This window comes from Dermacentor variabilis, chromosome 4 (assembly GCF_050947875.1).
Source record: "Dermacentor variabilis isolate Ectoservices chromosome 4, ASM5094787v1, whole genome shotgun sequence".
In the NCBI taxonomy this organism is placed as follows: domain Eukaryota; kingdom Metazoa; phylum Arthropoda; class Arachnida; order Ixodida; family Ixodidae; genus Dermacentor; species Dermacentor variabilis.
This window is the reverse complement of record NC_134571.1, coordinates 55,907,113-55,933,047: the sequence shown is the minus strand read 5'-3', so window position 1 is coordinate 55,933,047 and position 25,935 is coordinate 55,907,113. Positions and strand designations below refer to the sequence as shown.

At 47.8% G+C, this 25,935-nt stretch overlaps 1 protein-coding gene across 1 annotated transcript in view; it reads right to left on the bottom strand.

Moving 5' to 3' along the window:
* Positions 1-25,935, bottom strand: part of LOC142579187 (uncharacterized) — a 48,787-nt gene that overhangs the window by 8,283 nt on the left and 14,569 nt on the right. The window contains exons 3-5 of the mRNA XM_075689156.1: positions 22,281-22,432; positions 16,608-16,708; positions 10,910-11,136 (exon numbers count right to left, since the gene is read on the bottom strand). Coding sequence (XP_075545271.1) covers positions 10,910-11,136; positions 16,608-16,708; positions 22,281-22,432 — 480 coding nt within the window. The remainder of the gene's footprint in view (positions 1-10,909; positions 11,137-16,607; positions 16,709-22,280; positions 22,433-25,935) is intronic.

The window sequence follows — 25,935 nt, the reverse complement described above, 5'->3', positions numbered from 1 at the left end:
TACTTATGTGCCTTGAAAATAATTACTAAGTACTCACTCTCTCCCAGTTGTTATGGGTCATACAAGTTATTACAGCGAAGCTGTATATGCCCATGCGAAACGCTCGTTGTCCGACCACAGAAACACTCCTGCGGGTGTACGAACCATTGCTTAGGGGTGTATGAGCTACTGCATTCGTCTTACGTGACGGACGGACAAAGTTCTCGTTGGGTAGGCATATAAATGCTTACGCATTTAAAACAAGCATTTATCTACGTATTGTTGAAGGGACACGGTGGGGTACGGGGTGAAGACAATATCATGATGACATAAATACTTTTACAGCAAAGCTGGATATGCCTAAGCGAAACACTCGCGGTCCGACCACAGAATCCCTCTGGCGGAAGGTGCGGCGCGCCATTGGCTACGCCGACAGTGACGTCGTTTCTCTCTCGCAGCAGCGCGCGGGCAGCAGTCTCTCCCCCGACTTCGCAATAGGTAAAAAATAAATGTGTTACCGTCTTTAATTAAATGAAATGTGCAGCCGCGGTGTGTCACTTGGTAACTACAGTGCATAATAGAATCATAGACACTATGATTCACGCATTACGGACACAAATGCGTAACATAATTAAGAAATAATTTGATGAATCCGCTGGATTAACACAATAAACCGCGCATTGCACCCCTCCATGATGGTGATTATGCGAAGCCTAATGTGCGACATTTCAAATAAACAATGTGATGAACCCCAACCAAACTTGTGCGTAATCTCATTAAGAAACACAAGGACTTGACCAATAATTGGGACAGAGTTCAATAAACCGTCAGAATTAACCCAGCCATACAACACCGGGGCCGCATATTTCAGCTTCGCTGGTTTACCATTTGTACTGGGTGTATGGGCGGTAACTTCTTGGTCGCTTTTCCCGCTTTTCTCGTAAACCATATGCGTAGCACGGTGTTTATAGTTCGCTGAAGTAGAAAGTATATGTTCTGTGTAACGACTGATAAATGTTTAATAGGTGTAGGTCCATTACAACCTTTGTAGAAAATTACTTATTCAAGCGTTCCAGGGTGTCATACTACCCTTATACAAAATGTTCCCAGACTCCTAAAACAACTTTACTAGACGCGAACTTCAAATTCGCTGCGAAACGTTGAATTCCCTGCTTTAAATGAAAGCGTGGCAAGTCATTGCTGAACCTTCGCTTTCCCGATTTCCGTATGTGATACGAGGCTCTTAGTTTATTTCTCCAGTGACTTTGGCAAACTATAAACATGGTCAAGCGTTCATATTTGCGGGAAATTAAGGGCACCGTATGGGCAACGTGTAGACAATGTCTAAATAGGTGGGCTAAATGCATCTTTTTCGATAGGTTATGCAAGTGGAACGGAGCGTTATTAGTGTGCTTTACAAGAGGCGTAGAACTTATACCGCAGCCCTGGCATAACTCCAACGACAACCGAGATCACATTTTGGTGACAGGAAAGACCAGGTAATGGGCGATATGTGTAGGAAAATTACCACCCGTGCAGCCCGTATAGATGGTAAACCAGCGAAGCTGAAATATGCGGCCCAGGTGTTTATCGCTGGGTTAACTCCAACGATTTATTAAACTCTTTCTCAATTATTGGTCCCATTTTTGTGTTTCTTAATGAGGTTACGCAAACGTTTGGTTTGAGTTTATCGGTGTTTATTTCAGATGCCGCACATTGGGCTTCGCATAATCCCTATCATGAAGGGGTACAATGAGCGGTTCCTTGTGTTAATCCAGAGAGTCCATCAAAGTCTTTCTGAATTATGCTACGCATTTGTGCACGAGATACGGTACGTGCGATAAACATGTTGTAGAATGTTTAAAACTTCAAGAAGTATGTGTCGGAACTGCACTTCGACTGAATTTATTGGTGCTTCAGAAACGTTAATTTCTTCATACAGCCTTGCCTTTTTAATGCAGGAGAAAGCCCTTTAATTCCCCAAAAGCAGCGTTGGTGGTATTTTTTTTTTACAATGTAGCCAAGGTCGCGGCCCAATATGCTCTATTTTATAGCAACAAGAAAGGTCGCTTAGTGATGTTTCTTTACGTAATCTTTTCTTTACGTTTTATTTGCTCATATTGTTACCAGTCTTATCATTTTTAGAACTACATGCTTTACGTTACCTTCTATGTGACGAGTCAGCGGTCGGCACCTGAAAAGGCAACGTCGTGAAAACAGCGTCAAAGTAAAAAAATAAAGAAGCAAGGTTCGTCGCCTGTGCAGAGTGCGGTAGCCGATAATGTCGCGATTTGGCGGCGTCTAGTTCTTTGATGATCCGACTCCGACGAAGCGGGTGGAAACGTTGATTGTACAGCAGCAACCGACTAAAATGCCGAAAAGGCAAAGTTGTTGTGAAACCTGGCGAAGAATAGGCGGATTCGACGCATATATGGGAATCGATGATAAGCGAAACTTTCATGTTTGCTTAAATGTTTTCACCTTTTCTTGTCTTCTCCACAGCTCAACGCCGCTCGCTCAATGTACGCTTGGGGCCTACTTTCTTCCTTTTACTTCTTTCTCCACACTCGGTTGAATTCGTTGCCGACTTCTTTCACTTCTTGCCTCTTGTTCTGCTCATCTATTCGGATACTTACCGAGTGGCACATTCCCGTCCTGAGGAATTGGCCAGTAATGTTCACATACCCAGAGACGCATCCCCGGCTGTGCACATGCCTACGACCCAAGTTGTCCATTTGGGCACATACCACCCAGTGACAAAGACCCGTCCGGGGGAAATGGCCAATAATATTCACATACCCAGAGCTACATGCCCAGATGCACACATGCTTAGTGACCCAAGTTTGTACATTTGGGCACATACCACCCAGTGACACAGAGCCGTCCTGTGGAAATGGCCAATAATGTTCACATAACCCGAGCTGCATGCCCAGATCCACACATACTTAGTGACCCAAGTTGTCCATTGGGCACATAAAACTGTTATGACTGGGGGCTCAATCTCATCGCTCGTGATCCGTTGTCAAGGTTGGAGTCGGGCATGAATTAGAAGGTAGCTGGCCCATGCCGACGTCCAACTTATCCACGCTGAGGACGTTGATGAAGGGAAGGACTGCTTCCTATCGAGAACGAGGAATATGGGCTTACTTACAGTATTTATATTAGTCTAACATGACTGTTTGGGAAAGTACATTAGTCTAACATGACTGCTTGAGAGAGAGAGTGACCTGAGCAGCCGCACAACAGCGGTTTTTAAACACTCGGTCCTCTCCCGACACAAGGTGATGCGAACGTTCGTTTAGTCATCGTAAACTAGCCGCCTCCCCGCGGCACGGTTTACGCACACACACGCACACACGCATACACACACGTGTTTACGGTCCGAAAGCGACACCACACGAATTTCACAGAACTCGGAGCCGTTCCGGGTAGCGCGTTGTCTTGCGTCTCGGTCGGTGCGTGGGAAGGAGTGTCCGTCGGCGTTCCCGCGGCAGCTCCCCCGCCCGTAGGAGATCAGGTCCGCTTTGTCGTGTTGCGCACAAAGCCTGCTTCGTCGAACTCCTTCAGTCTCAACGCATCCTAGCTGAACCGACGGAGAGTGGAGGATGCGCGTATTGATATCGACACAAAATCGACTTCGCCACGCCGTGGCTAGAGGTTGGCGGCGATGCTCCCGAGATGTTGCTTCCACAGTCGCAACTGGTTGGCAAAACTTGCACTGCAGCTGGCCGTTCTTAACAGCGCCTCCACGGCCCGGAAAATCTCGAATGTCTAGCGCTGACAACCGCTGGGCAGGAAGAGAACGGCTGGTGGCCAGGGGGTGATTGATGCCTTGGCTTGCAGCGACCACTTGTGTATTGATGTCACCGCCCCAAAACATCCAACAAGGACAGGCAACTGCAAAATGATCCACACAACACGGCACTGCGCCGAGATGACGTACATTGGCCCCCACTTTAGACCCGCTAGGCTTCAAAAAAAAAAAAAAAAACATAAGTGCAGAAACAAAAAAATGCTGCATTTCGCTATGACAATTTCTGAAGCAATTTCGTGCTGACAAATTCAGCAATCATGGAGGGAATCCTGCTAAATGAGAGGGGATCTTCTTGGCTTAACAGAATTAACACTAGTAACCCTAAAATTAAGGCGGGACCCTCAAACGCAGAATTCAAATTAGCCTGCTCAAACCATCCGGATTGCTATGCAACTTTCCCTCCTTATATCTAACGGAGAAGTTGTACTCTTGGAGAGCGAGGCTCCATCGGAGCAAGCGGCCATTTTTGTGACATTTGATTGAGCCACGTCAGAGGACAGTGGTCGGACTAGAAGATGAACTTCGCTCCGTACAAGTAACACGACAACTTCTGGGCGGCCCAAACTAAACAAGCGCATTCCTTCTCTGAAGCGCTGTAGGCTTCCTCTCTTACATTTAGTTTACGGCTGGCTAGAGAATGGGATGCTCCTCGTTATTCTCGCCGACCTGACTAAGTGCCACGCCCATACCTCTGTCGCTTGCGTCGCATTGAACTATGAATTCCTTTGTGTAGTCTGGCGCGCGAAGCACAGGACGAGAAACCAATAGCGTTTTCAAACTCTGGAAAGCGTTCTCTTTGTCCTTATCCCAGTGTACGTTACTCGGTGCTCCCTTTCGGAGGGCGTCCGTTAATGGACTTGCCATTTGCGAGTAATTCGGAATGTACCGTTGATAGTACCCCACAAGTCCCAAAAATGAACGAAGGTCTGTTTTCGTGCGCGGCTGAGAAAATTCTCGAATCGTAGCTATTTTCAGCTCGGCCGGCCGTCTCGTGCCTTGGCCGACAACATGGCCCAGATAAGTAACCTGTGAACAACCAAACCTACACTTTTCCGCTTTCATCGTTAAGCCGTCTTCCCTCAACCGTGAGAACATCTGTTTGAGGTGCGATACGTGTTGTTCCCAGCTGTTCGAAAAAATTGCTACATCATCAAGAAAGGGCAAGGCGAACTCCTGCAAGTCTTTTAGGACAATATCCATTAACTTAGGAGAAGCTAAACGGCGCGTTCTTCAGCCCGAAGCTGAGTGCGAGAGGGCGAAAAGTGCCTACAGGTGAGATGAATGCGGCATAGCGGCTGGAGCTTTCTGAAAGGGGAACTTGCCAGTACCTCGCACGAGATCTATAGTGGAAATGTATTTAGCAGCGCTAATTCTTTCAATTCGTTCCTCAATGTTGGGTATCGGGTACAGCTGATCCCTAGTGATGGCATTTAACTTCCTGTAGTCAACACACAGACGAGGGTCCTTGTTAGGGGTCTCTACCAGTATTAGCGGTGACGTGTAGTCACTCTCAGCGGGCTCAATAACTCCCAACTCTAGCATGCGCTGTATCTCTGCCTCCATAATCTCTCTCTGTCTTGGAGACACCATGTAAGGCTTTGATCTTATTGGTTCGGTTGATGTCAGCTCTATTTCATGCGTTATTAGTTCGGTTCTACCTGGCCGATCGCTGAACCTGTCGATATATTCCCCTAACACCCCTTTTAGCTCATCTAGCTGCTCGAGTCTTAGAGCGTGCGAGCTTACCGAGTGTTCTACTACTTCTTCTAGGCCGATTTCAGAGTTGGGGGTCGCCCTATACTCTTTGAACTTGGTACTAGGGCCATCCTGCTCTTTGATGGTATAGTTAACGACTCCGCTCCGCTCTATATACGGCTTCATCAAATTGCAGTGATATATCCTCACCTCCTTCCTGCGACCGGGCATTTTCAGAGCGTAGTTAGTATCTGAAAGTTTGTGCAACACTGCAACGGGCCCATTCCAGTGAACTTCAAGCTTGTTCTTTCTTGAAGGTTTGAGGATCATTACCTGGTCTCCGGCGTTAAACGTACAAAGCTTCGTATTCTTGTCGTAATAGAATTTGGCGTTCTTTTGAGCTACTCCCATGTTCTTTCCGACTGGTTCTTGGGTTGCGCTTAGCCGTTCCAGCAATTTCAGCACGTATTCAACCACTGTTGGACTCTCCCCTCTTTCCTCCCACATCTCTCTTAACATTCTTAGTGGAGAACGGAGTGTCCTCCCATACACTAGTTCTGCTGGCGAGTACCCTGTCGCTTCATGTGGAACCGTTCGCAAAGCGAACAAAGTTGCCGGCAGACAGTTCTCCCAGTCCTCCTTGTGCTCGTAACAGAGCGCACGCAAAACTCGCTTAAGCACCGAATGCCACCTCTCTACACTGTTTGACTGAGGGTGATAGACAGAATTGTGTATTAACTTTACCCCGCACTTCTGCAAGAATGTGGAAGTCAGTACGCTCGTCAATACTGACCCTTGATCTGCCTGAATTTAGGCTGGAAACCCAACTCGTGCAAACACTGTCAAAAGCGCGTCTACTACTTCGGTGGAGCTGAGCTCTTTCAGAGGGATTGCTTCTGGAAACTTTGTAGCCGGACACAGCATGGTAAACAAGTACCTGCAGCCCGATTTTGTTTTTGGAAGGGGCCCTACCGTGTCTATTACAAGTCGTCTGAAAGGCTCTGTTATTAAGGGCACTATCTTCAGTGGAGCTTTCCATGTCTCTCCTGGTTTACCAGAACGCTGGCAGGCGTCGCATGATCTTACAAAGTTTTCTACGTCTTTGAAACAGCCAGGCCAGTAGTATTCCATAAGCAATCTTTCCTTTGATTTGTTTATGCCTAGGTGGCCGGACCACCCATTTCCATGACAGATACTCAAAAGGTACTCCCTATACTTAGTAGGTATGACTAACTGATCTAAAATCCTACCATTTCGATCTCTGTAGCGCCGATACAACAATCCTCCTCTCTCGTGTATCGTCACGTTGCGCCTAGCAATGCCTTCTTTGGCTGTGTCATGTAATTTAGCTAAGCTCTGATTATTCTTTTGCTCGGCTGCCAAGGACTTTCTATCCACACGTAAGAGCTGATCAAAGTTCTTTGAAGCCGGCGATAATAACGACCCTGTCTCGCTTACGTTTGCGTCAGCTCGCTCTTCCTGCAGGCTTGAACTTTGACACTCTAGTGATACGTTCTCATTGAGCTGGTCAGCTGGCAGGCTCTCCTCGACTGATTTTTCATCCCTCAAGCCTAGCTCGGATTCGGGTATTGAAGTTATCCCCTTTTCTGCTTCCGCTGGAGCAGCTTGTGCATTTTCAGCCGAAAGCGACGCGATTTTACGAGCTTGGCCTCGGGTCAATGCCTGTACTACGCCCTCTCCCAGTTTAAGCCCTTTTTCACGCAGTAACTGATTTGAACGATTCGAAAAGATGTAAGGGTACTGCAGTGACAAAAATTTTGAAACTGCAGCCTCGGTCTCTAGGTCCCCGAATGGTCCACAGATTTTGACTTTGGCCATGGGCAGACACACGCTGTGTTCTTCTACAAACTGTTTGATCCATGCTACTTCTCCGGTGAAGTCATCTAGCGTCGCGTAAGACGGATGGACAATGTCCATCGTGGCGGCAATGTCTCTTAGCACTCGGCATGGTTTACCATTAACTTGCAGGTCGTGAAGATAGGGCCTTAAAAGTTCCGTATTCTCGTCTTTTTCCTCTACGTAGGAAAAAAACTACGCTAGGCTTCCCGCAGTTTACAGCTATATGTCCCAGTTTGTGGCATTTATAACAGCGAATCGGCCTAAAAGATTCGAATTTTCTTTTCTGTTCCTTTTGTGCGGTTTCCCCGTTTTCTGCGGGCTTTTCCTCCACGTCTACAGGCTCCGATCCTCTAGTCTGCGACCCCCTTTTGAACGGAAATGGTTTCCGCGGTCCATTTCGACCGTCCCAATTTCCGTCCTCGGCGTTCAACTTTCTACGGGTTGCGTACTCTTCGGCTAATTCAGCCGCCCTTTCCACAGTGTTTACATTCCCTCTGTCTTGCACCCACAGTTTCACAGCTTGGAGGATGGTTTTGTAAAACTGCTCTAGACACATGCATTCAATGATCATGTCTCTGCTGTCGTACGCTTCCGCGCTTTACAGCCACTCGACTAGGTTGGCCCTTAAGCTATATGCAAACTCCGGATATCCCTCGCTATCTTTCTTGCCTGTGTTCCTAAACCTTTGCCGAAAAGCTTCGGCTGAAAGGCGGTATTTCTTCAGGAGACTAGCCTTAACTTTTGCATAAACATATGCATCCTGTGCACTCAGTCAGGCGATTACTTCCGCCGCCTAACACGGCAACATAGACAGAAACCGCTGTACTCCATGTACTCCATGTATGGCCATGTACTCGGACCGAAGTCCATCTTTTTGCAAGTCCTTTCAAAATTGCATAGGAACAAGCCTATGTCGGTCCCGACCTCAAATGGCTTTAATAACCTGTCCATGCGGTATAATTCTTCTTCACTTGATCGTCCCAGAGCGCCTTCACTTCCTTCAGACAACTCCAAACGTTTGCTTTCAAGTTCAAGTTGCATTTTTCTTAACTCGCGATCTTTATCGCTTTCCTCTCTCTCTTGTTTTTTTCTCTCTTGTTCTTCTCTCTTTTTCAGAAGTTCAAACCCCATTTCACTTTCTTCCTCACTGGCCTGTTCGGAAATTAGCTGCAATGATTCCGATTTTAGCATTTCCTTGCGTACATGTAGGCCCAGTTCTTCACCAACAATCAACAACTCGTCTCTCAGCAGTGTCCTTAACTCTATGATTGCTGCTTTACTGCCTTGATCCTGCTCTCTAAATCTAGCTAGGAAAACACAACCTGGCTAACACTCAACAATCTAGCTTCCCTACTGTTTTAAACAGAACAACCCCAAAATGAAGCCTAGAGAGTCAAAGCAAGAACCAAGCACTCACCGCAGTCACAGCACCACGTCGCAAAGTCCATCTCACCGCTGTCAGCCAGTTATGATTGGGGGCTCAATCCCATCGCTCGTGATCCGTTGTCAAAGTTGGAGTCGGGCATGAATTAGAAGGTAGCTGGCCCATGCCGACGTCCAACTTATCCACGCTGAGGACGTTGATGAAGGGAAGGACTGCTTCTCATCGAGAACGAGGAATATGGGTTTATTTACAGTATTTATATCAGTCTAACATGACTGTTTGGGAAAGTACATTAGTCTAACATGACTGCTTGAGAGAGAGTGACCTGAGCAGCCGCACAACAGCGGTTTTAAAAACACTCGGTCCTCTCCCGATACAAGGTGATGAGAACGTTTCTTTAGTCACCGCAAACTAGCCGCCTCCCCGCGGCACGGTTTACATACACACACGCACAGACGCATACACAAACGTGTTTACGGTTCGAAAGCGACACCACACGAATTTCATAGAACTCGGAGCCGTTCCGGGTAGCGCGTTGTCTTGCGTCTCGGTCGGTGCGTGGGAAGGAGTGTCCGTCGGCGTTCCCGCTGCAGCTCCCCCGCCAGCAGGAGATCAGGTCTGCTTTGTCGTGTTGCGCACAAAGCCTGCTTCGTCGAACTCCTTCAGTCCCAACGCATCCTAGCTGAACCGACGGAGAGTGGAGGATGCGCGTATTGTTATCGACACAAAGGCTAGAGGTTGGCGGCGATGCTCCCGAGATGTTGCTTCCACAGTCGCAACTGGTTGGCAAAACTTGCACTGCAGCTGGCCGTTCTTAACACCACCCAGTGACACAGAGACGTCCTGGGGGAATGGCCAATATTGTTCACATATCCAGAGCCGCTTGCCCAGTTACACATATGCCCAGTGACCCAAGTTGTCTATTTGGGCCCGTGCCACCCAGTGACACAGAGCTGTCCTGGGGTAATGGCCAATAATGTTCACATACCAGAGCCGCTTGCCCAGTTGCACACATACTTAGTGACCCAAGGTTGCCCATTTGGGCACATACCACCCAGTGACACAGAGCCATCCTGGGGGAATGGCCAATAATGTTCACATACCCTTATCCGCTTGCGCAGATGCACATCCTGCTTAGTGACCCAAGTTTGTACATTTGGGCACATACCACCCAGTGACACAGAGCCGTCCTGGGGGAATGGCCAATAATGTTCACATACCAGAGCCGCTTGCCCAGTTGCACACATGCCCAGTGACCCAAGTTGTCTATTTGGGCACGAGCCACCCAGTGACACAGAACTGTCCTGGGGGAATGGCCAATAATGTTCACATATCCAGAGCCGCTTGCCCAGCTGCACACATGCCCAGTGACCCAAGTTGTCTATTTGGGCACATACCACCCAGTGACACAGAACCGTCCTGGGGGAATGGCCAATATTGTTCACATACCCAGAGCTGCATGCCCAGATGCACAAATGCCCAGTGACCCAAGTTGTCTATTTGGGCACATACCACCCGGTGACACAGAGGCGTCCTGGGGGAATGGCCAATAATGTTCACATACCCAGAGCCGCATGGCCAGTTGCACACATGCCCAGTGACCCAAGTTGTCCATTTGGGCACATACCACCCAGTGACACAGAGCCGTCCTGTGGGAATGGCCAATATTGTTCACATACCCAGAGCCGCTTGCCCAGTTGCACACATGCTTATATAGTGACCCAAGTTGTCCATATGGGACCATACCACCCAGTGACACAGAGCCATCCTGTGGGAATGGCCAATATTGTTCACATACCCAGAGCCGCTTGCCCAGTTGCACACATGCTTATATAGTGACCCAAGTTGTCCATATGGGCACATACCACACAGTAACACAGAACCGTCCTGGGGGAATGGCCAATAATCTTCACATACCCAGAGCTGCTTGCCCAGTTGCACACATGCTCAGTGACCCAAGTTGTCTGTTTGGGCACATACCTCCCAGTGGGCCAAGTTGTATGCTCAGCACGGCAGCAGCAGCTATCAGCTAGCTAGCACCCGAAAAGGGGGAGAAGAGGCAAAAATTCGCTCAAAAGCTGATAGAATTTAAACTTTTTTGGAATATTATCAGCACGGCCGCAAAAAGACTTTTCATTTTAGAGTGACATAGACGAGCGCACTCATGCTATACTCACAGCGGAAAGCCGAGTTCGGGCTCCTACCATGGGGTACAGAAGGAGGCGCTTCAGGTGGTTTATGTGGATCTGGTTTTTTAGCCGGTGCAGCCGGTGCAGCCGGTGCAGCCGGTGCAGCTGGGTGGGCTGGGCTAGCCGGTTTTTTGATCGTGAGCGCCGCAGACGTAACCGGCGACGAACAGGAACTTTTCGGCGGGGTGCCCGCGGCCTTCAGGCACACGATTCCTCTGAAAGAGAACCGTTCACATATAGTAGGCAACGCTAACGTATGCTGGAGAGGCTTCTTCCATTGCTCGCATTCACGACCAAGGAAGAGTGCATCGCAAGTGACAGAAATATATACATACGCGTCTTGTAATGCTATGTAACGTCAGGTATCACACATCTATACCGCAATGTATGACGTAATATCACCTAGAAGGGTGTCGCAGATCACACGCTGTTCACCGCCGAAAGAGCGGAATGACACGTTTCTGTGACCAGCGGCCATAGCGCGTCGCTTGGGCTCGCTAAACAAATATAGCCCATTGGATACTAGTAGCACAAGCGTGCACAAATTCTTTCCACTAAGCTTGCGCCCACAAGTTATTAGTTGTAATCCACAGGACTTTTTTTCACTATACATAATTTTTAAAAATCTGTCGTGCCGGATTACTAGAATAGGCGGACATTACTTTCGCGAGAAATCAAAATGAGTTATCTACTAATTAACGAGTTTTCGCCAACTCAGTTTTTACTAATTACCTTCCCGCACACATTGCAATTAACCAATCGAAGCCGGTCAGTTTGCAAGGCATATCCATTTGAAACGGATTCTGGAATTGACACCTGTTTCGTGATGCGCGCAGTCAAATTTGCGGCAACACTGCAGCGTTGTTCTACTTATTCCTTCACCAATACATTGTTTTAGGTACAGTGTTTTAGCACAAACATTGTTTTAGCACAAAAGTATAATAGGAACGTCAATATGGCATATTTAGGAAATCAATATCTGTCAACTGGTGTCATCCTCAGAATCTGTCCTAAATGTATGCGCCTTAGTATCTCACCCAGTCACAATTCGTCGGTTGTAACATGTGCCGTAAATAATCAGCTAATAACCTAATTAGCACAATTTCATTAATTATTACATTACGCACTCTGATTTCTCGCGCAAGTAATGTCGACCTCATCGAGTAATCCAGTTCAAGGATTAGAATTGTTATCTGCGACAGGCAATATTTAATTCTGCATAGTCTAAAAACAATAAGAAAACCGCTACGAATAATTACATTGTACAAAGCGTCGAAGACTAACAACAACTGCTGATGATGTTCTGTTATACAAGCTCTTAACTATGACAACAAACACAAAAAACGGCAGGGGTCGGTAATGGACAAAAAGATTCAGAAAGATGTATTTTTCGTTAGTAACAAGTATATAAATCCAACAATGAAACAAACTGAAAGCGCAGGGGAAATTAACTGGGACTAATAGTTATTGCTTAGAAAAGGGAATGAAAGTGTAAGGAACAGGCAACTTCTCGTCGATGGGAGGTGAACGTATGCAAACTCCACATGACGTGTGCGACAAATAAATAAATAAATAAATTCAGCACTGACACTTAAGACTCCTTACGTGTGGGAATGCGAAAGCATTATATTCCCTTTGGTGAAATGTTTTTCCGCGCGTTCCTTGTCCGCTCAAACCCTTGCCTGCGTTCTAACTGCGTCTTGGTAAGGCCAAATAAAAACGCCCGCCGACGTCTCATACCTGCGAGTAGTTCATAACTCGAAGGAAAGCTCAGTGGCGTTGAATTGGACATTAATGCATCTTATTTAGCCAAGTTTACAAATCCATAGCTTAGCATCAAAAACAACCCGCCATGGTTGATCAGTGGCTATGGTGTTGGGCTGCTGAGCACGAGGTCGCGGGATCGAATCCCGGCCACGGCGGCCGCATTTCGATGGGGGCGAAATGCGAAAACACCCGTGTGCTTAGATTTAGGTGCACGTTAAAGAACCCCAGGTGGTCAAAATTTCCGGAGTCCTCCACTACGGCGTGCCTCATAATCAGAAAGTGGTTTTGGCACGTAAAACCCCAAATATTATTATTATTAGCATCAAAAACAGATATCGCGGTTCTGTAAACGGCATCCATTAGATCATTCAAAGCGGACAAATTTGATATGCCATTTTACATCTTGCGAGAATTTCTTACGTTGTTTACAAAGGTTCTGCAAAAGCTGTATTAACATATTACTATTTTTTTTAAATTCACGTGTAACATATTAATTTTCTCCGCTTTAGATGTACTATTAGATGCAATTCACAGAATGATCGTTTTTCGTTGTTGAGTTACAGAGTTGTAAACCTGATAGTTTCGTTTTCTGAAATGTTTCGATTTTGCCACTTTTTAATAAAAAATTGACGACCTAACTAAAAAATTCGAAACCAACAGTCACTAGATTTCAAGTTTTTCTTTTAAATGCAACAAACCTCGTCAAATTTAGTGCAGTAGTTGCCGAGAAAAACGAATTCTCCTTTTATATGTATTTAGATAGGAGCAGCCGAGCTAAAGCTTCCTAATATGGCGCGTAGCCGGAGCGCCGGCTCTATAGCAGCGGATCGCGGTGTGCGCTGCCCAATGGGAAACGCAGCAGCGCCTCCGTTCGGCACTGCGTGCTCTGTATGCGGTTGCCTGTTGTTGAAACAAGGCAGCAGCTGCGCTCAAAGATGGCACTAACAAGAAGCGTAATCGCCGGCCAATTTTTTTTTCACGTATTCTTACTCCTTGCGCCGTCTGCCATTTTTGGTACCATCATGCGGTCACGCCGCTGACTACGACGAACTTTCGAGTAATGGGGTATTTAATGCTTTCGCGTAAATGAAGGGTCATAAGAGACTCATCAAAATGTAGTCGCCGGGAACCAAACCTGCAATCTTTACTTGCGGCTGCGGCGGCCGCATATTGTTGAGCGAGAGATGCAGGAACGCTTTTAATGCAAAAATGGCAAGGGCGCGAAAAATAAATTTTGTTTGCACAACTTTCTTGTGTTCTGCCGTGCTTTACTGACTCAAATGAGACAATGCGAGATCATACGACACCGTTTATCGCGTTTGATAGCCGCATATTTACGAGGGCTTAGGCCGAATGCGGTACACGGCGAGAGCAGCCACTTCGGTGGGTGCCACCACGTTTGTTGACGCAATATTATTGCGTTGAATTCGAGCGGCTGTGCAACGCCGGAGAAATAGCGTCGCCGACGCGAACGCAAAACCGCTCTTTGCGTCTCGCGCATGCATAGTTGCGCTGACGCTATTGTTGAACTATTCTTTTTTTTTTTCGAACAAAAAAGTGCATGGCCTGACTTGTGCAGGTGCGCGCACGCGCATCTGCACAAGGTTGACAGCACTGCATTCAAAGCAGTAAATTTTTTAAAGTAGCAGATTGCAGTTCATTATTAAATTTAATGTCATCAACAACAATATTATTGGCGGCTACTCTACCCGACTTTGAACAATATGTACTTGGTTGTTTTCGCGTCGAATGGCCCGCCTTCTTTAAAAACGTGATGCATGATAGCTGGGAAATCCTGTATGCCATGTGTCCCAGTTAACGTTATACCGTGTGTCTCAGTTAAGGTTAGCCAAGCTGTCCAACGCGAAAATTAAATAAAAAGAACACGATGCAAGATAAGATTTTAAGACCTACGGTGTTCCATTTGCGGAACGCTAACAACCTAACACCCTAGGTATCAAAATCGTATCTTGCACCGTGTTTAATTATTTTCACAGCGAAGCTGTATATAGCTAGCCGATTCGTCCGTCCGTCCTTCCGTCCATCTGTCGGTCGCCTGTACGCCGAAGCTCCTCTGGTGCAAGCCCATGCGCACGCGCGAAATAAGAGGGAGAGAGAGAGAGAGATAGTGAGGCACGTGATTAGCCAACACCACCTAGATAGCACAAGGCCTGTTTACTCCGATCCATGATGCCACGTTATATGGCCCGAACTTTCCCTTTACATGGCTGGCTTGATGAAAGCGGTGACGTCAAAATAAATGTCGCCTACAAGGAAGCATCCCCATTAGGTTCTATGGCAGTCGGGCCTGGTGACATGACGTCATGGATCGTAGTGAAAAGGCCTTGTGCTATTATAACTAGGTGGTGTTGGATCAGCTGCGCCGGTAGTGACGTCGTTGCTCTCCGTCGCAGCCGAGCGCGCGCAGCAGTTTCTCTACAGCTCTGAATTGGGTAGGCCACGCGTCATACGCAGTCCTCAGGAGCAGGCAGCTTTCGAACAGCAACGCCGCGAGCAGAACCGGGAACTAGCTCTGCTACGCCGCACCGATGCTGCAGCCCGAACACAAGAACAGGCTCGTGCAGCCGAGCGCAAGCAGCAACCGCATACCGAGGATCCGGCAGCCTATCAAGCCGTTGTTTAATGAACCGCCGAAATTAACCTAGTGATAAACACCGGGATCGCATGTTTCAACTTCGCTGGTTAACCTTCTGTAGGTGTGCTTTGGTGGTGATATGTTTTTCTAAAGCTTGCTTCTTCTTCCGACTTTCAGGTCGCTGCTGCTGTGGTCTTGCTCGCGCGTGCCGCTGGGTTTCTTGCAACACCACCAGATGACAGCAGCGTTTCACAGTTTGCGCGTATGGCACGTGCTGTGCTTGATTTCCTATGCGACAAAAATGCAGGTGGTTGGCTTGGAGTTGGCGTCTCAACAGCGTGCTGGACACGTGTGCAGAAGGAGCACGTAAACACGCACCAGCTAAATGGCCCCCGAGCGTGCACTCAGCGTCGAGGACACCCAGGCCAGAAAGAAGCGTCGCGCGGAACAGGAGCGTCTTCGCTGCGCAGCAAAACGTGATGCAGACCGCTACTGTCTCGATGCGATGTGCCACGTGAGGCAATGATAATGCTCAATCCTTTCAGAGATTGTGGACAATGACGCGCAAGAACGAACACGTCTCTCTGTGTGTTCTGTGGACTACGCAGACAAACAGCAGGGATGCACGCAAGAGGTATGCACGCAAGGTATGGACTCACCACTCTCGTACTGGACTAAACCCTGAAGAAATTACGCAATCACCGCCATCATCACCGCTAATTATCGTCTATTGAAGCAAATACACTACAAAGCTTCGCTTACATCGATTCTCACAGTGCGTGCGGTTCGCATATCTTTTTCGTTGAGCAGCTTGGCTAACGTTATATGGGACGCCCTGCATATATATATATATATATATAGTTTTACAACTCACACTTCCTATAAACATGGCAAGAAGGTCTTGTAATGTAGCGATACTATGACGTTGCTTTAGAGTGCTGGTCGTGCTGACATGACCGTTCATTAAAATTAAATTGTCGGGTTTTACGTGCCGAAACCACTTTCTGATTATGGGGCACGCCGTAGTGGGGGACTCCGGAAATTTCGACCACCTGGGGTTCTTTAACGTGCACCTAAATCTAAGTACACGGGTGTTTTCGCATTTCGCCCTTGTCGAAATGCGGCCGCCGTGGCCGGGATTCGATCCCGAGACCTCGTGCTCAGCAGCCCAACACCATATGACCATTTATCGTACAGCTTTGCTTAGTGTCGCGACAGCCGCGTTTACAGCATCATTCCAGTGCTGCCCCTTGCTCTTGAGTACTGCATAATCAGTACTCAAAAGGGTCGCGCGCCTTCGGGGGCCGATACGTGCGCACCTACCTTGCGATGATATTCTTGTCTGCATCTTTTGCCAAATCCGCATGGGGTGTAAAGTTGAATTTCATTTCTGCGACGTCTGCTGCCGAAACGATATAGGCGAACTGAGAGGGGAAGAAAAGTAGAAGAAGCACGACTGTACTAAATCTCTCTCTCAATACAGTTAAACCTTCTTCATCAGAGGCTGTATACACAGTGTGTTTCATTCACAAGTGCGGTTTAACATTGGCCGGCGCTTCGATAATTATAAGTACAACATCGCAAATGATAGCATCTGCTTTCACGAACAAGTGCTGCCGTACGATTTCTCTCTCTCTCTCTCTCTCTGTATGCGTGCGTGCGTGTGTGTGTGCGTGTGTCCTCTCTCCATTAAAGCGTCCTCTATATCCTACGGTTGCCTATGTCTAACGACTCCGGATCTGTCAGTACTTTCTCTTCATTTTTTCCACCAATAATCAAAACGTCTTTTGCTTATCTCGACTGCTTACCAGTTAATACTTCCATATATGCTTTGAATCACAGTGCTTCTGACAGGTGGCATATTATTAAGATGACTCGAGTTGTTTCCGGAATTTTGGTGCATCAAACACGTGCGTCATCCTGCCGCAAAAATTTGCCTCGGTTTGTGTTGGCCTCAGGAAGCCAGCTCGGGCTTGAAATAGTATCTCCTTTTTGTTTTATCGCACAAGTTATTTTTCCTGATTTCGTGCTTGCCGTTCAGAGGTGTGCGTAGCAAATCATGTGTAATTAATTACTTGTAATCAACTATATTTTTATGCGACAGCAATTACATGGACACTCCGTGCAGGCGCATTTTGGTCGTCGCCGTCGCCGTGCTGTTCCGTATAAAGTCCAAGGGCGATAACACTCGCCGCGCGCCGTATGCTGCATGTGCGAGTGAAAGCGTGCGAGGGTGAGCTGACGGCGATGGCTGAATCTCGCGCGCGCAAAGAGGAAAGTGGGGCGGAATCACGCAGTCTTCCGTCGCACCAGGGGGTAGGGGAGGGAGGGGGGCGTTCTACTCCGCTGGTAAGTGCGTGTGGCTTGGCAATGGGGACAGAGTATAGGTGCGTAATGGCTAACAGCTTCGTTTGCACTGTGTTCTCGCGGCCCAGTTTGCGTTGAAGCGATAGGCAGCACAAAGGTCACTTCGCTCGCTGATGCTGGTGCTGCGCTTCCTTGCGCCAGCGTTTTCACGGCGAGTGTCGGCGGTCATCGAGTGTGATGTGTTCATGTTTGCCTGTGCGCGCGTGATACCATGCTTGTTAATTCATGTAGTAAGTGAATGTTTAAAAGCTCACACGGCCGATAAAACTAATATCCTTACTTCGTATAGCTGTCTACTAATTTGCTATCGCAATCGATGCTTCAACTTTCGGGCGAAACTGCGTCTTTTTTTGGCAGTTCTTAATTTTCTGAAATAATCAACTGCATTTCTTTTAATCAGTAACGCACACTGTAATTCAATCACGTTTTCTCGGTAACCAGTCACATGTAACGTCTTAACGCTCGGCTAGATGTCGACCCAAAAATTAAAACGGCGCTGCTGTGGCTCGATAGCGATAGCGACTTCGGGCGTTGATGCAACGAAATCATCCACGGATTTTCACGACCTTTCATTGGGCCTGCCGGAGCGCCTTCTGGCGCCAGCAACCCTGAAGCGCTAAACCTCACAGTGGACAGAGACACAAGCGTCGCTTCATTGAGTAACACCAATATTGTGGGTAAGGTGTCGGTACGTTAAACACAGCCCCTGTATCCGGCGCCCACATCGAACGGGTGCTCACTTTCGCAGCTTATGTATTCACAGGAAAACGAGGGAAGATGTCCGAACAAAAATTCGAAAGGTAATTGTTAGTGAAGCTCAACAATGCGTGAAGCCCTGAATAGTGACACGTGTACATGTTGATCATTCTCGGGTGACCACGTTTCACCGCTTAACAAATGTTATCGCACAGCGCAGGACGCGCTTGCATGTGTGGGAAATTTCTGGAATGTTATCGATGGTTCCATCCACTGTCTATGACCGAACCTTGTGTAATCTGATTCATGTGTGCGCGACGCGAATAATGTAGAACTTTGTGGAGGGCGCGCGGGTCCCAGCGATTAGTCTGGAACATTCGACGATTGATGTATAAAAGCCGACGCGCTTGACCCGTTGATCAGATTTTCGACGATCGCCGACTGTGTTCACCGCTGTCGCCGTTCTTTGAGTGTAGCCTGTTTTTGAGGGCACGAATTCGCCCAATGAAACGCTAGTTTCGTCTTTCTCAGTTTGGCTGCTTTCTTCAGAGTCACTGCCGCGTGACAATAGGATAAATTGAAAGATCCAGGCCAGGTCGTTCCATTTACTGTATTTTGTGCAATGTTATTGAAAGCTGAGAGGAAACTATCGTAAAGGTAATCGATTACTTTATGGTAATTGCTCAACTACTTTCGTGGGGCAGTAATTGGTTACTGTAATCAATTACATTTTTGAAAGATGTAAAGTAATTGTAATGGTTGCTGTTTTACTGTAACGTGTACAAGTATGTTACCGTCTTTCCCGTCCTCTATGTACATTTTCGTTTCCGCCCTTTGCACCCAACTTACTGACTCTGTTTCCCTACATTTCTTATTGGCGGCTCGAGTCTATTTACACCTTCAATTACACTGTACCTGGTTGCCAACTTTCTTGACTTCTGCCTTCATGTCGTGTCCACGCTTTTGAAGTACAAATATTTGTGCGCTTTAGCTGCCCCTTTCTTTTCATCCAAGTTCCCGGGTCTTTCTTCCAAACTACTTTTGGTTTGCGCTTTCCTGACTTTGAAAAGAGGCCTGACCTATGTCACCTTGCCCTGCCTACTTTGTGGTTGTACCGTGGGCCCCCAATCCCAAACGGCCCACTGACCTTTGGTTAACTTCCAGCCCCGACGGGATCTCCGATTTTAAGCTTAGAATGACATAGTACAGGGGAACAGCGCCGAATCTGACGAAGACGACGAGCGTCTTCGTCAGATTCTTCCCTGTTCCCCTGTACGGCGCACAACCAATAAGCCCAATTGGAACACTGCACAGAATGGAATTTGCGAACGTTAGCTTTATCAACACTACTCCTCTCCAAGTTCGTCGCACTACGTTATATTTATTGTAGCCACAGAGTTCTCCACGGCATGTTTCCTTTTCGACGCATTCCGCTTCTCCTTCATGCTTGGATTATCTCGCCACAGCAAGTTCTTCCTTCGTATATGTATGCACCCAAGTAATTACATTGCTTGAATATGGATGCGACTTGCTGTTGAATAGATACTACGTCATTACTCGTCTCTTCAGTAAAAATCATAATTCCCACTTCTCAGTGATAAAATTTAGGCCCAAATATGTAGTTCCAATAACACGCGCATTCCCAAGTCTCCCTTGAATTTTCCTCTAGTAGCACTGCGTCGTTCGCATACATCAGCCCGAGGACCGTCCTCTGTAGCTCCTTTTGCGACCCATCACGGATGTAAGACAAATAAAAATCTCATTCACTGTTTTCCAGTCGTATTTGTATGTCGTTGATACACAAAGCGTGGGAAACACTGGAGACAGAGAGAATCGTTGCTTGAGTCATCGGTGAAATTCCACTAGTACTTTGCATTTCGGGTCTTACTATACGATTTGTACTCGGTTATCTTATACATCGTCCTCAGCAGCTACACAATATCCTCAGCTATACCCTCGTGCATTGGCGTCCCTAGGGGTGCTAGGCAGGCTTAGGCGGACCGCCCCTGGTGCGGTCCGCCGAGGGACTGTTTTGCTCGAGCCGACAGCGCCGCAAGCCGCACCACACGCGTGCGGTCGTGCGAAAAATGGTAAACAGTCCCTGAGCGGCGGCTGTACTGCGGTCGCCGCTAAGTAACTGTTCCCGGTTATAAGAAATAGTAATTATATTTTGCTATAATCATCGTTTGTGCCGTGGAGGTCATTTATGACTTTATGTAATTTCAATGCATAATATTTTAGCTGCAAACTGTGGGCTCAGAGTTTGGCGTTCCAGCGGCACAAATTCCGAACGCTTACAAAATGTGACATGTCAAACCCACCATTCTGTATTTTATTTCTACAGAAATCAATGCCTGATTACAGACAAGAAAGAAAAGAGGAGCACGCTTTCATTTTGATTTATTTAAATCTGCGTAACGAAATAGGAGGGAGTGGCAAAAGAAAGACAAAATGTGTGGGGGGGGGGGGGGGTTGCGGGGCTGACACGCAGAGCAGCCGTACAGGGAAGCCAAGTGACGCCAGTTCCCTCGTGCTTAAAAATATCGCATAGCAATTACCTGTCTACATTGTCGTAGCCTCCTTTAATATCCAGAAATGCCACCCATAAAAGTATATTCTGAGCTATTGAAATCCCTATGCACTGTGTTAGCACAAATATATTACCATGCAAGTGTGGTCTCAACCCATTCCGTAATACCGTCTCCACCAAAAATGTGACGGGGATGAGAGAGCAAAATTATATTTGTAAAATATACACACAGAGAAGCCGCAGCCAAGATAGCAGATCAACAACCACGAACACGCCTTGCCGACCGCCATCTTCATCGCCTTGCTGAACAACTTCTTCAGAGTGCGGTAATGGCCTGTAACAACATCGTTTCTTCCCGCCCACTTAGACATCTGTAATTTTATTGTCTGCATTGTCATTCAAAAGAGCTGCCCCAGGTTCATCATACAGCTGCTTACCATGAGACTGCTGCTTATGGCAGGCGCACGTGATTCTAATAGCCATTTTGTTGTTGTAGAGGGGGTCGCAAATTATTGCGGCCATGAATTGAAGTGGCTCGACGACAAAGAGCAACAAGTGCGTCTGTTTTATTCTGTCCGTGTGCTTGAGCGCTAGAGACATTCGTTTCTTGTTCGAAAACGTCAAGCTTGTCTTTATGTCACCGCGGTTACTGTAACTGGTCTGTACGAGCTTGCCTTATCCATCACCTTTGCCTTTATATATAATGTTCGTCATGCTTTCCTGCCACTAAGACGGGATTTTCTTTGTGTTACTCACTTGTTCTGTGGGTATAGTCAGCTGTATCTTGCTCTTTGGAAGCAGCTGTTCAAAATTAGCTTTATTGGGATTTCATCTGGTCTCGCAGCCGTGTTAGTATCGGAGACATTTTTTTTTTCTGCTTTCTTCCAGTAAACTTTTCTGCGCTAAAATTTGATTTCTCAGGCTTCTGTGTTGCTGGATATGGTTAAGTGTGGACTACACTTTCTTCTTGTCGAAGTTGCCACTAATAACGTCCCTCTCGTATCACGGTGGGGGGTATCTTTTTGGCACGTCTTTATCTCTTTTGCAAATGCCATGCACTCATTTACTGTTTTCTTCCACTAGTTCGATAGCATCGTAGCGGTGGGAGATGGCGACTACGTTGCGCTACAGAAAAATCGACACTTCTTGCTCAATAAGTGGCGACAACGCGCACTTGGGCTTTATAGAGAACGAATCGGGCAGGTATACTCGGAAATGTTGTACGAGACTAAACCCATCGCAGAATTTTACCGCTGCGTGATAGTGCATTGATCGCACACAAATATGCACGTAAGCGCACGACCACACACGCATGCGTACACACGCACGTCCTGAATGTACGCAGTTAAACTCTGTCGTGACGTCATTGTGGCTGCGGGACGACATACGTGATCTATACGTACGTGGGTATCTTTGCCTTCGCTGGTGCACTTCGCTGCCTTTACGGGAGCAGTTACCGTTAGAGTTGTCCCAGGAAGGAACTTGTCCCCTTCCAAGTAAACTCCCACGTACGCCTCGACAAACTTGCCGGCGGCGCCCTTACCAGCAAGCGTAACTGAAAGGAAAAGAAAAATGGAGCGGGATAGAGAGAACGAGGCGTGCAAAAATATAGGGCGCTCGTAAAGTGGCTCACGACCATGCACAACAAAGCGATGAGCTCCGTATTTCGAGCCGTCCTTTCTACCCCTTTCCGATTTTCATCAACATCCTATTTTACTGACCTCTCTACCGAAACTGGGCAAAGATACTTTGCAAATGTATCATGATACAAATACAAGATTAAGCAGGTAAGTATTTGAGATACAGATACAAGATACTAGCAAACTAATTGTAACCGATACGATACTAGCCATTTGTATCTTAAGGTACTCCGATATATCATATTTGATTCCTCATTGCAGTTCCTCTACAGGGGCCGCTGGAAGTATGCGGGTGTTGTAAGTAAATTTCTTATCTCCCGCCCGCAGATATCGTTCCCATCAAAATTCATCTACTAAATTTTTTTTACAGCGGAGCTGTCTACTCTAGCCCACGTATGCATCCCCCGCATGCGTTCCCCGGGTGGCTTACGTCCGTACCGGGGACACGGAGCGCGGACAGGAATGGAGGTGGGTAGTGGAGGAGGGGGAAGTGTGTGGCGATGGCGCCTGTGCACGTGGTCTGCGCTTTTGTGGCTAAAACGTCACTCGCGACGCAGGTGCTGGCGCGGCTGCAGCAGCGGTTGCGGCAGATACATGGGAGGTGCGGTGACCGCGGCGGCGCTTGTGTCGGCGTTGTGTGGTGCCGTAAGAAAAAAAAATATGTATGATTTCATAACGTATGCAGCCCATGTATGCAGTCCATGTATTGTTGCGTTCTCCAGGGTAGCGTATCTCTCCGCTGCCGAGCTGCCGAGTTGCGACGCCTGTTTATCGAAGCTCGACCGATGTTACTATTGGGTAGTGTGGCGTTGTCGGCGGGCTGCAGGCACCCGGTAGACCATGGCGACCAGGCAAGGACGAGACGATTTCTAGTGCGAAACTTGCACGGTTTATTCAATGGTTGGTGAAAGAATAAGAAGAGAATGAAGTCAAAAGTACATCGCGGGGCCCCTTAAATAGGCCCACTAAAATTGTAGGCGGGAACTTGCCCACGTCAACGTCCCGTGATATGCACTAAGTCCCACGGTGCTTGGTGGCGGCACCCACTCACCCGGCGACCTTTCACGATCGAACCTGCCTCCGCAGGGGCAACCCACGGAGTCTTGATCGGGGATAGGCAGCGGATCCCTTTTCTTTGGCGAGTCGTTGGTTCGCGGAAAGGGCGTCTGGTTCTGGATAGGCGGCTGATCAATTGTCCCAGTAGACGTCTTCACGAGCGTGCCTCTGCTGGCGGCAGTCCGCGGTCCTGGGAATAGTAGAAAGCTGATCACGTCTCCTTCGCGCGTTGCTGGTTGGCGGAAAGGGCGTCTGGTTGTGGATAGGCGGCTGATCCATTGTCCCAGCTGACGTTGTAAGTCCTCGTCGTGGCTTGATCCTTTCTTCTAGGCGACATCGGTTCGCGAAAGTTCTCCTGTAGAGCTTGACAGTTCGAGGAAAGGGTCCATCTGAAGTCGCACACACACAAAGGGGACTGTAAGCACTGCGGGGTGCCAGCCAGACCGGCAACCCCTCGAGACAACCACAACAAATAGGGAATTCACCCTTCGTTTCGATGAGGCATGGTGGTCGAGCATCCTTTTTGCACGGGGTGCTACACGCCAACCGTAACACCATCTCCGGCGGGGGGTGAAGATCCCGACGCGCAGGGGCCAGCAGCCACTGGGCGAGGGATCGGCATTTCAGTAGTAGAATTTCCCTCAGGGGTGACGAACCCTTGGTTCGTAGCTGGCAGATTCCTGGGAATCCCTGTGGCGCTATTGTGTCTTTTCTCCCTAGTTCGTTCCGGTGAAACTGGACTTGCAAACAGGTCTCGCAATTTTTCGCCTCCTGTTTGGGCAAGCAATCACTCCAGAACAGTGCCGGACCTACAACCACAAAGCAGCGAGCACAAGGCCACCCTCGTCCAAGATACACCAGGCTTTTATAAAAAAAGAAAACCCGCTACTGCTTTCCCATTCCTTTCGCGCGTCCTCCCCCCCCCCCCCCTGAACACTAAAAATGGCCATTTCTTGAAAGCGTTAAGACGTGGTTACCAAAATCAGCTAACAATGGGCTACAACTTCGCGATAATAAAAAAAAACGTATGAAAAAAAAATACAGACGCAAAAATGCCACGGAAACCCGAGTGAGCATGAGGTATTCGTTACTCTAGGGGCAACGACTCAGACCGTCGGCATTGCCGTTAAGCTTACCCTTCTTGTAGGGAACATCGAATGTGTACTGTTGAAGAGCCAAACCACAGAGCGAAAGACGACCGTTTTTCGTAGACGTGGACTGCAACCATGTGGGAGGACTGTGTTCATTCTCTATTGTGAACCTTGAACCAGCGATATAGCAAGCTAGCTTCTGCACTGCCCATACTACGCAGGCGCATTCCTTTTCTGGTGCACTGTATGCTTCCTCCAGAACTGAAAGCTTTCTACTGGCGTACAGTGCAGGGTGTTCGTTTTCATCATCTCTCTTTTGACAAAGCACCACCCCCATACTCCGGTCGCTGGCATCACACTGAAGAATGAACGGCTTGGAGTAGTCGGGCGCGTTCAACACTGGCTGACTCGTTAGTGCTTTCTTCAGCATACTAAGAGCCTTTTTTTTGCGTCATCCCACTTTACCGCTCGTGGTTCTGTTTTTCTGAGAGCATCCGTTAAAGCACTTGCAATCTCGGAATAACGCGGGATATATCTTTGGTAATAACCTGCCAAGCCAAGGAGTGATCTGATGTCCCGGTTGGCACGTGGTGGCGGGAGGTTGTCTATTGTGGTCAGTTTAACCTGGGAAGGCCGACGATGGCCTCGCCCTATTACGTGACCTAGATAAGCTACCTCTGCGCGCCGTAATTGGCATTTGGGAGCCTTTACAGTTAAGTTGGCCTCTCGCAGACGACACAACACGGTACGCAGGTGCTGCATATGGTCCGCCCATGATGACGAAAAGATTGCTATGTCATCGAGATACGGAAGTGCAAAGTCCTCCATTCTCCGAGAGCACCTGGTCCATAAGGCTAGAGAAACAATAGGGAGCACTGTTAAATTCAAAGCTCAAGATTTTCGGTCGAAAGGTTCCCATCGGGGAAATAAACGTTGCAAGCCGGCTTGCCATCTCGGTCAACGGAACCTGCCAGTACCCGGTGACTAAATCGAGCGTAGAGATGAAACTAGCACTGCTAACTTTCTCAGGCCTTTCCTCGATATGCGGTATTGGGTAGGTCTGGTCCTTCGCGAATAAGTTGAGCCTGCGGTAGTCGATACACGGTCGCGGCTCCTTTCCTGGGACCTCAACCAAAGTAAGAGGCGAAGTATAATCACTCTCTCCTGGCTCGATTACACCTAGCTCTAACATCTTGTTTATTTCAGCGGCCATGACTTGACGTTGACGAGGTGAAACGCGATAAGCCTTCGAACGAACTGGGTCCGATGAG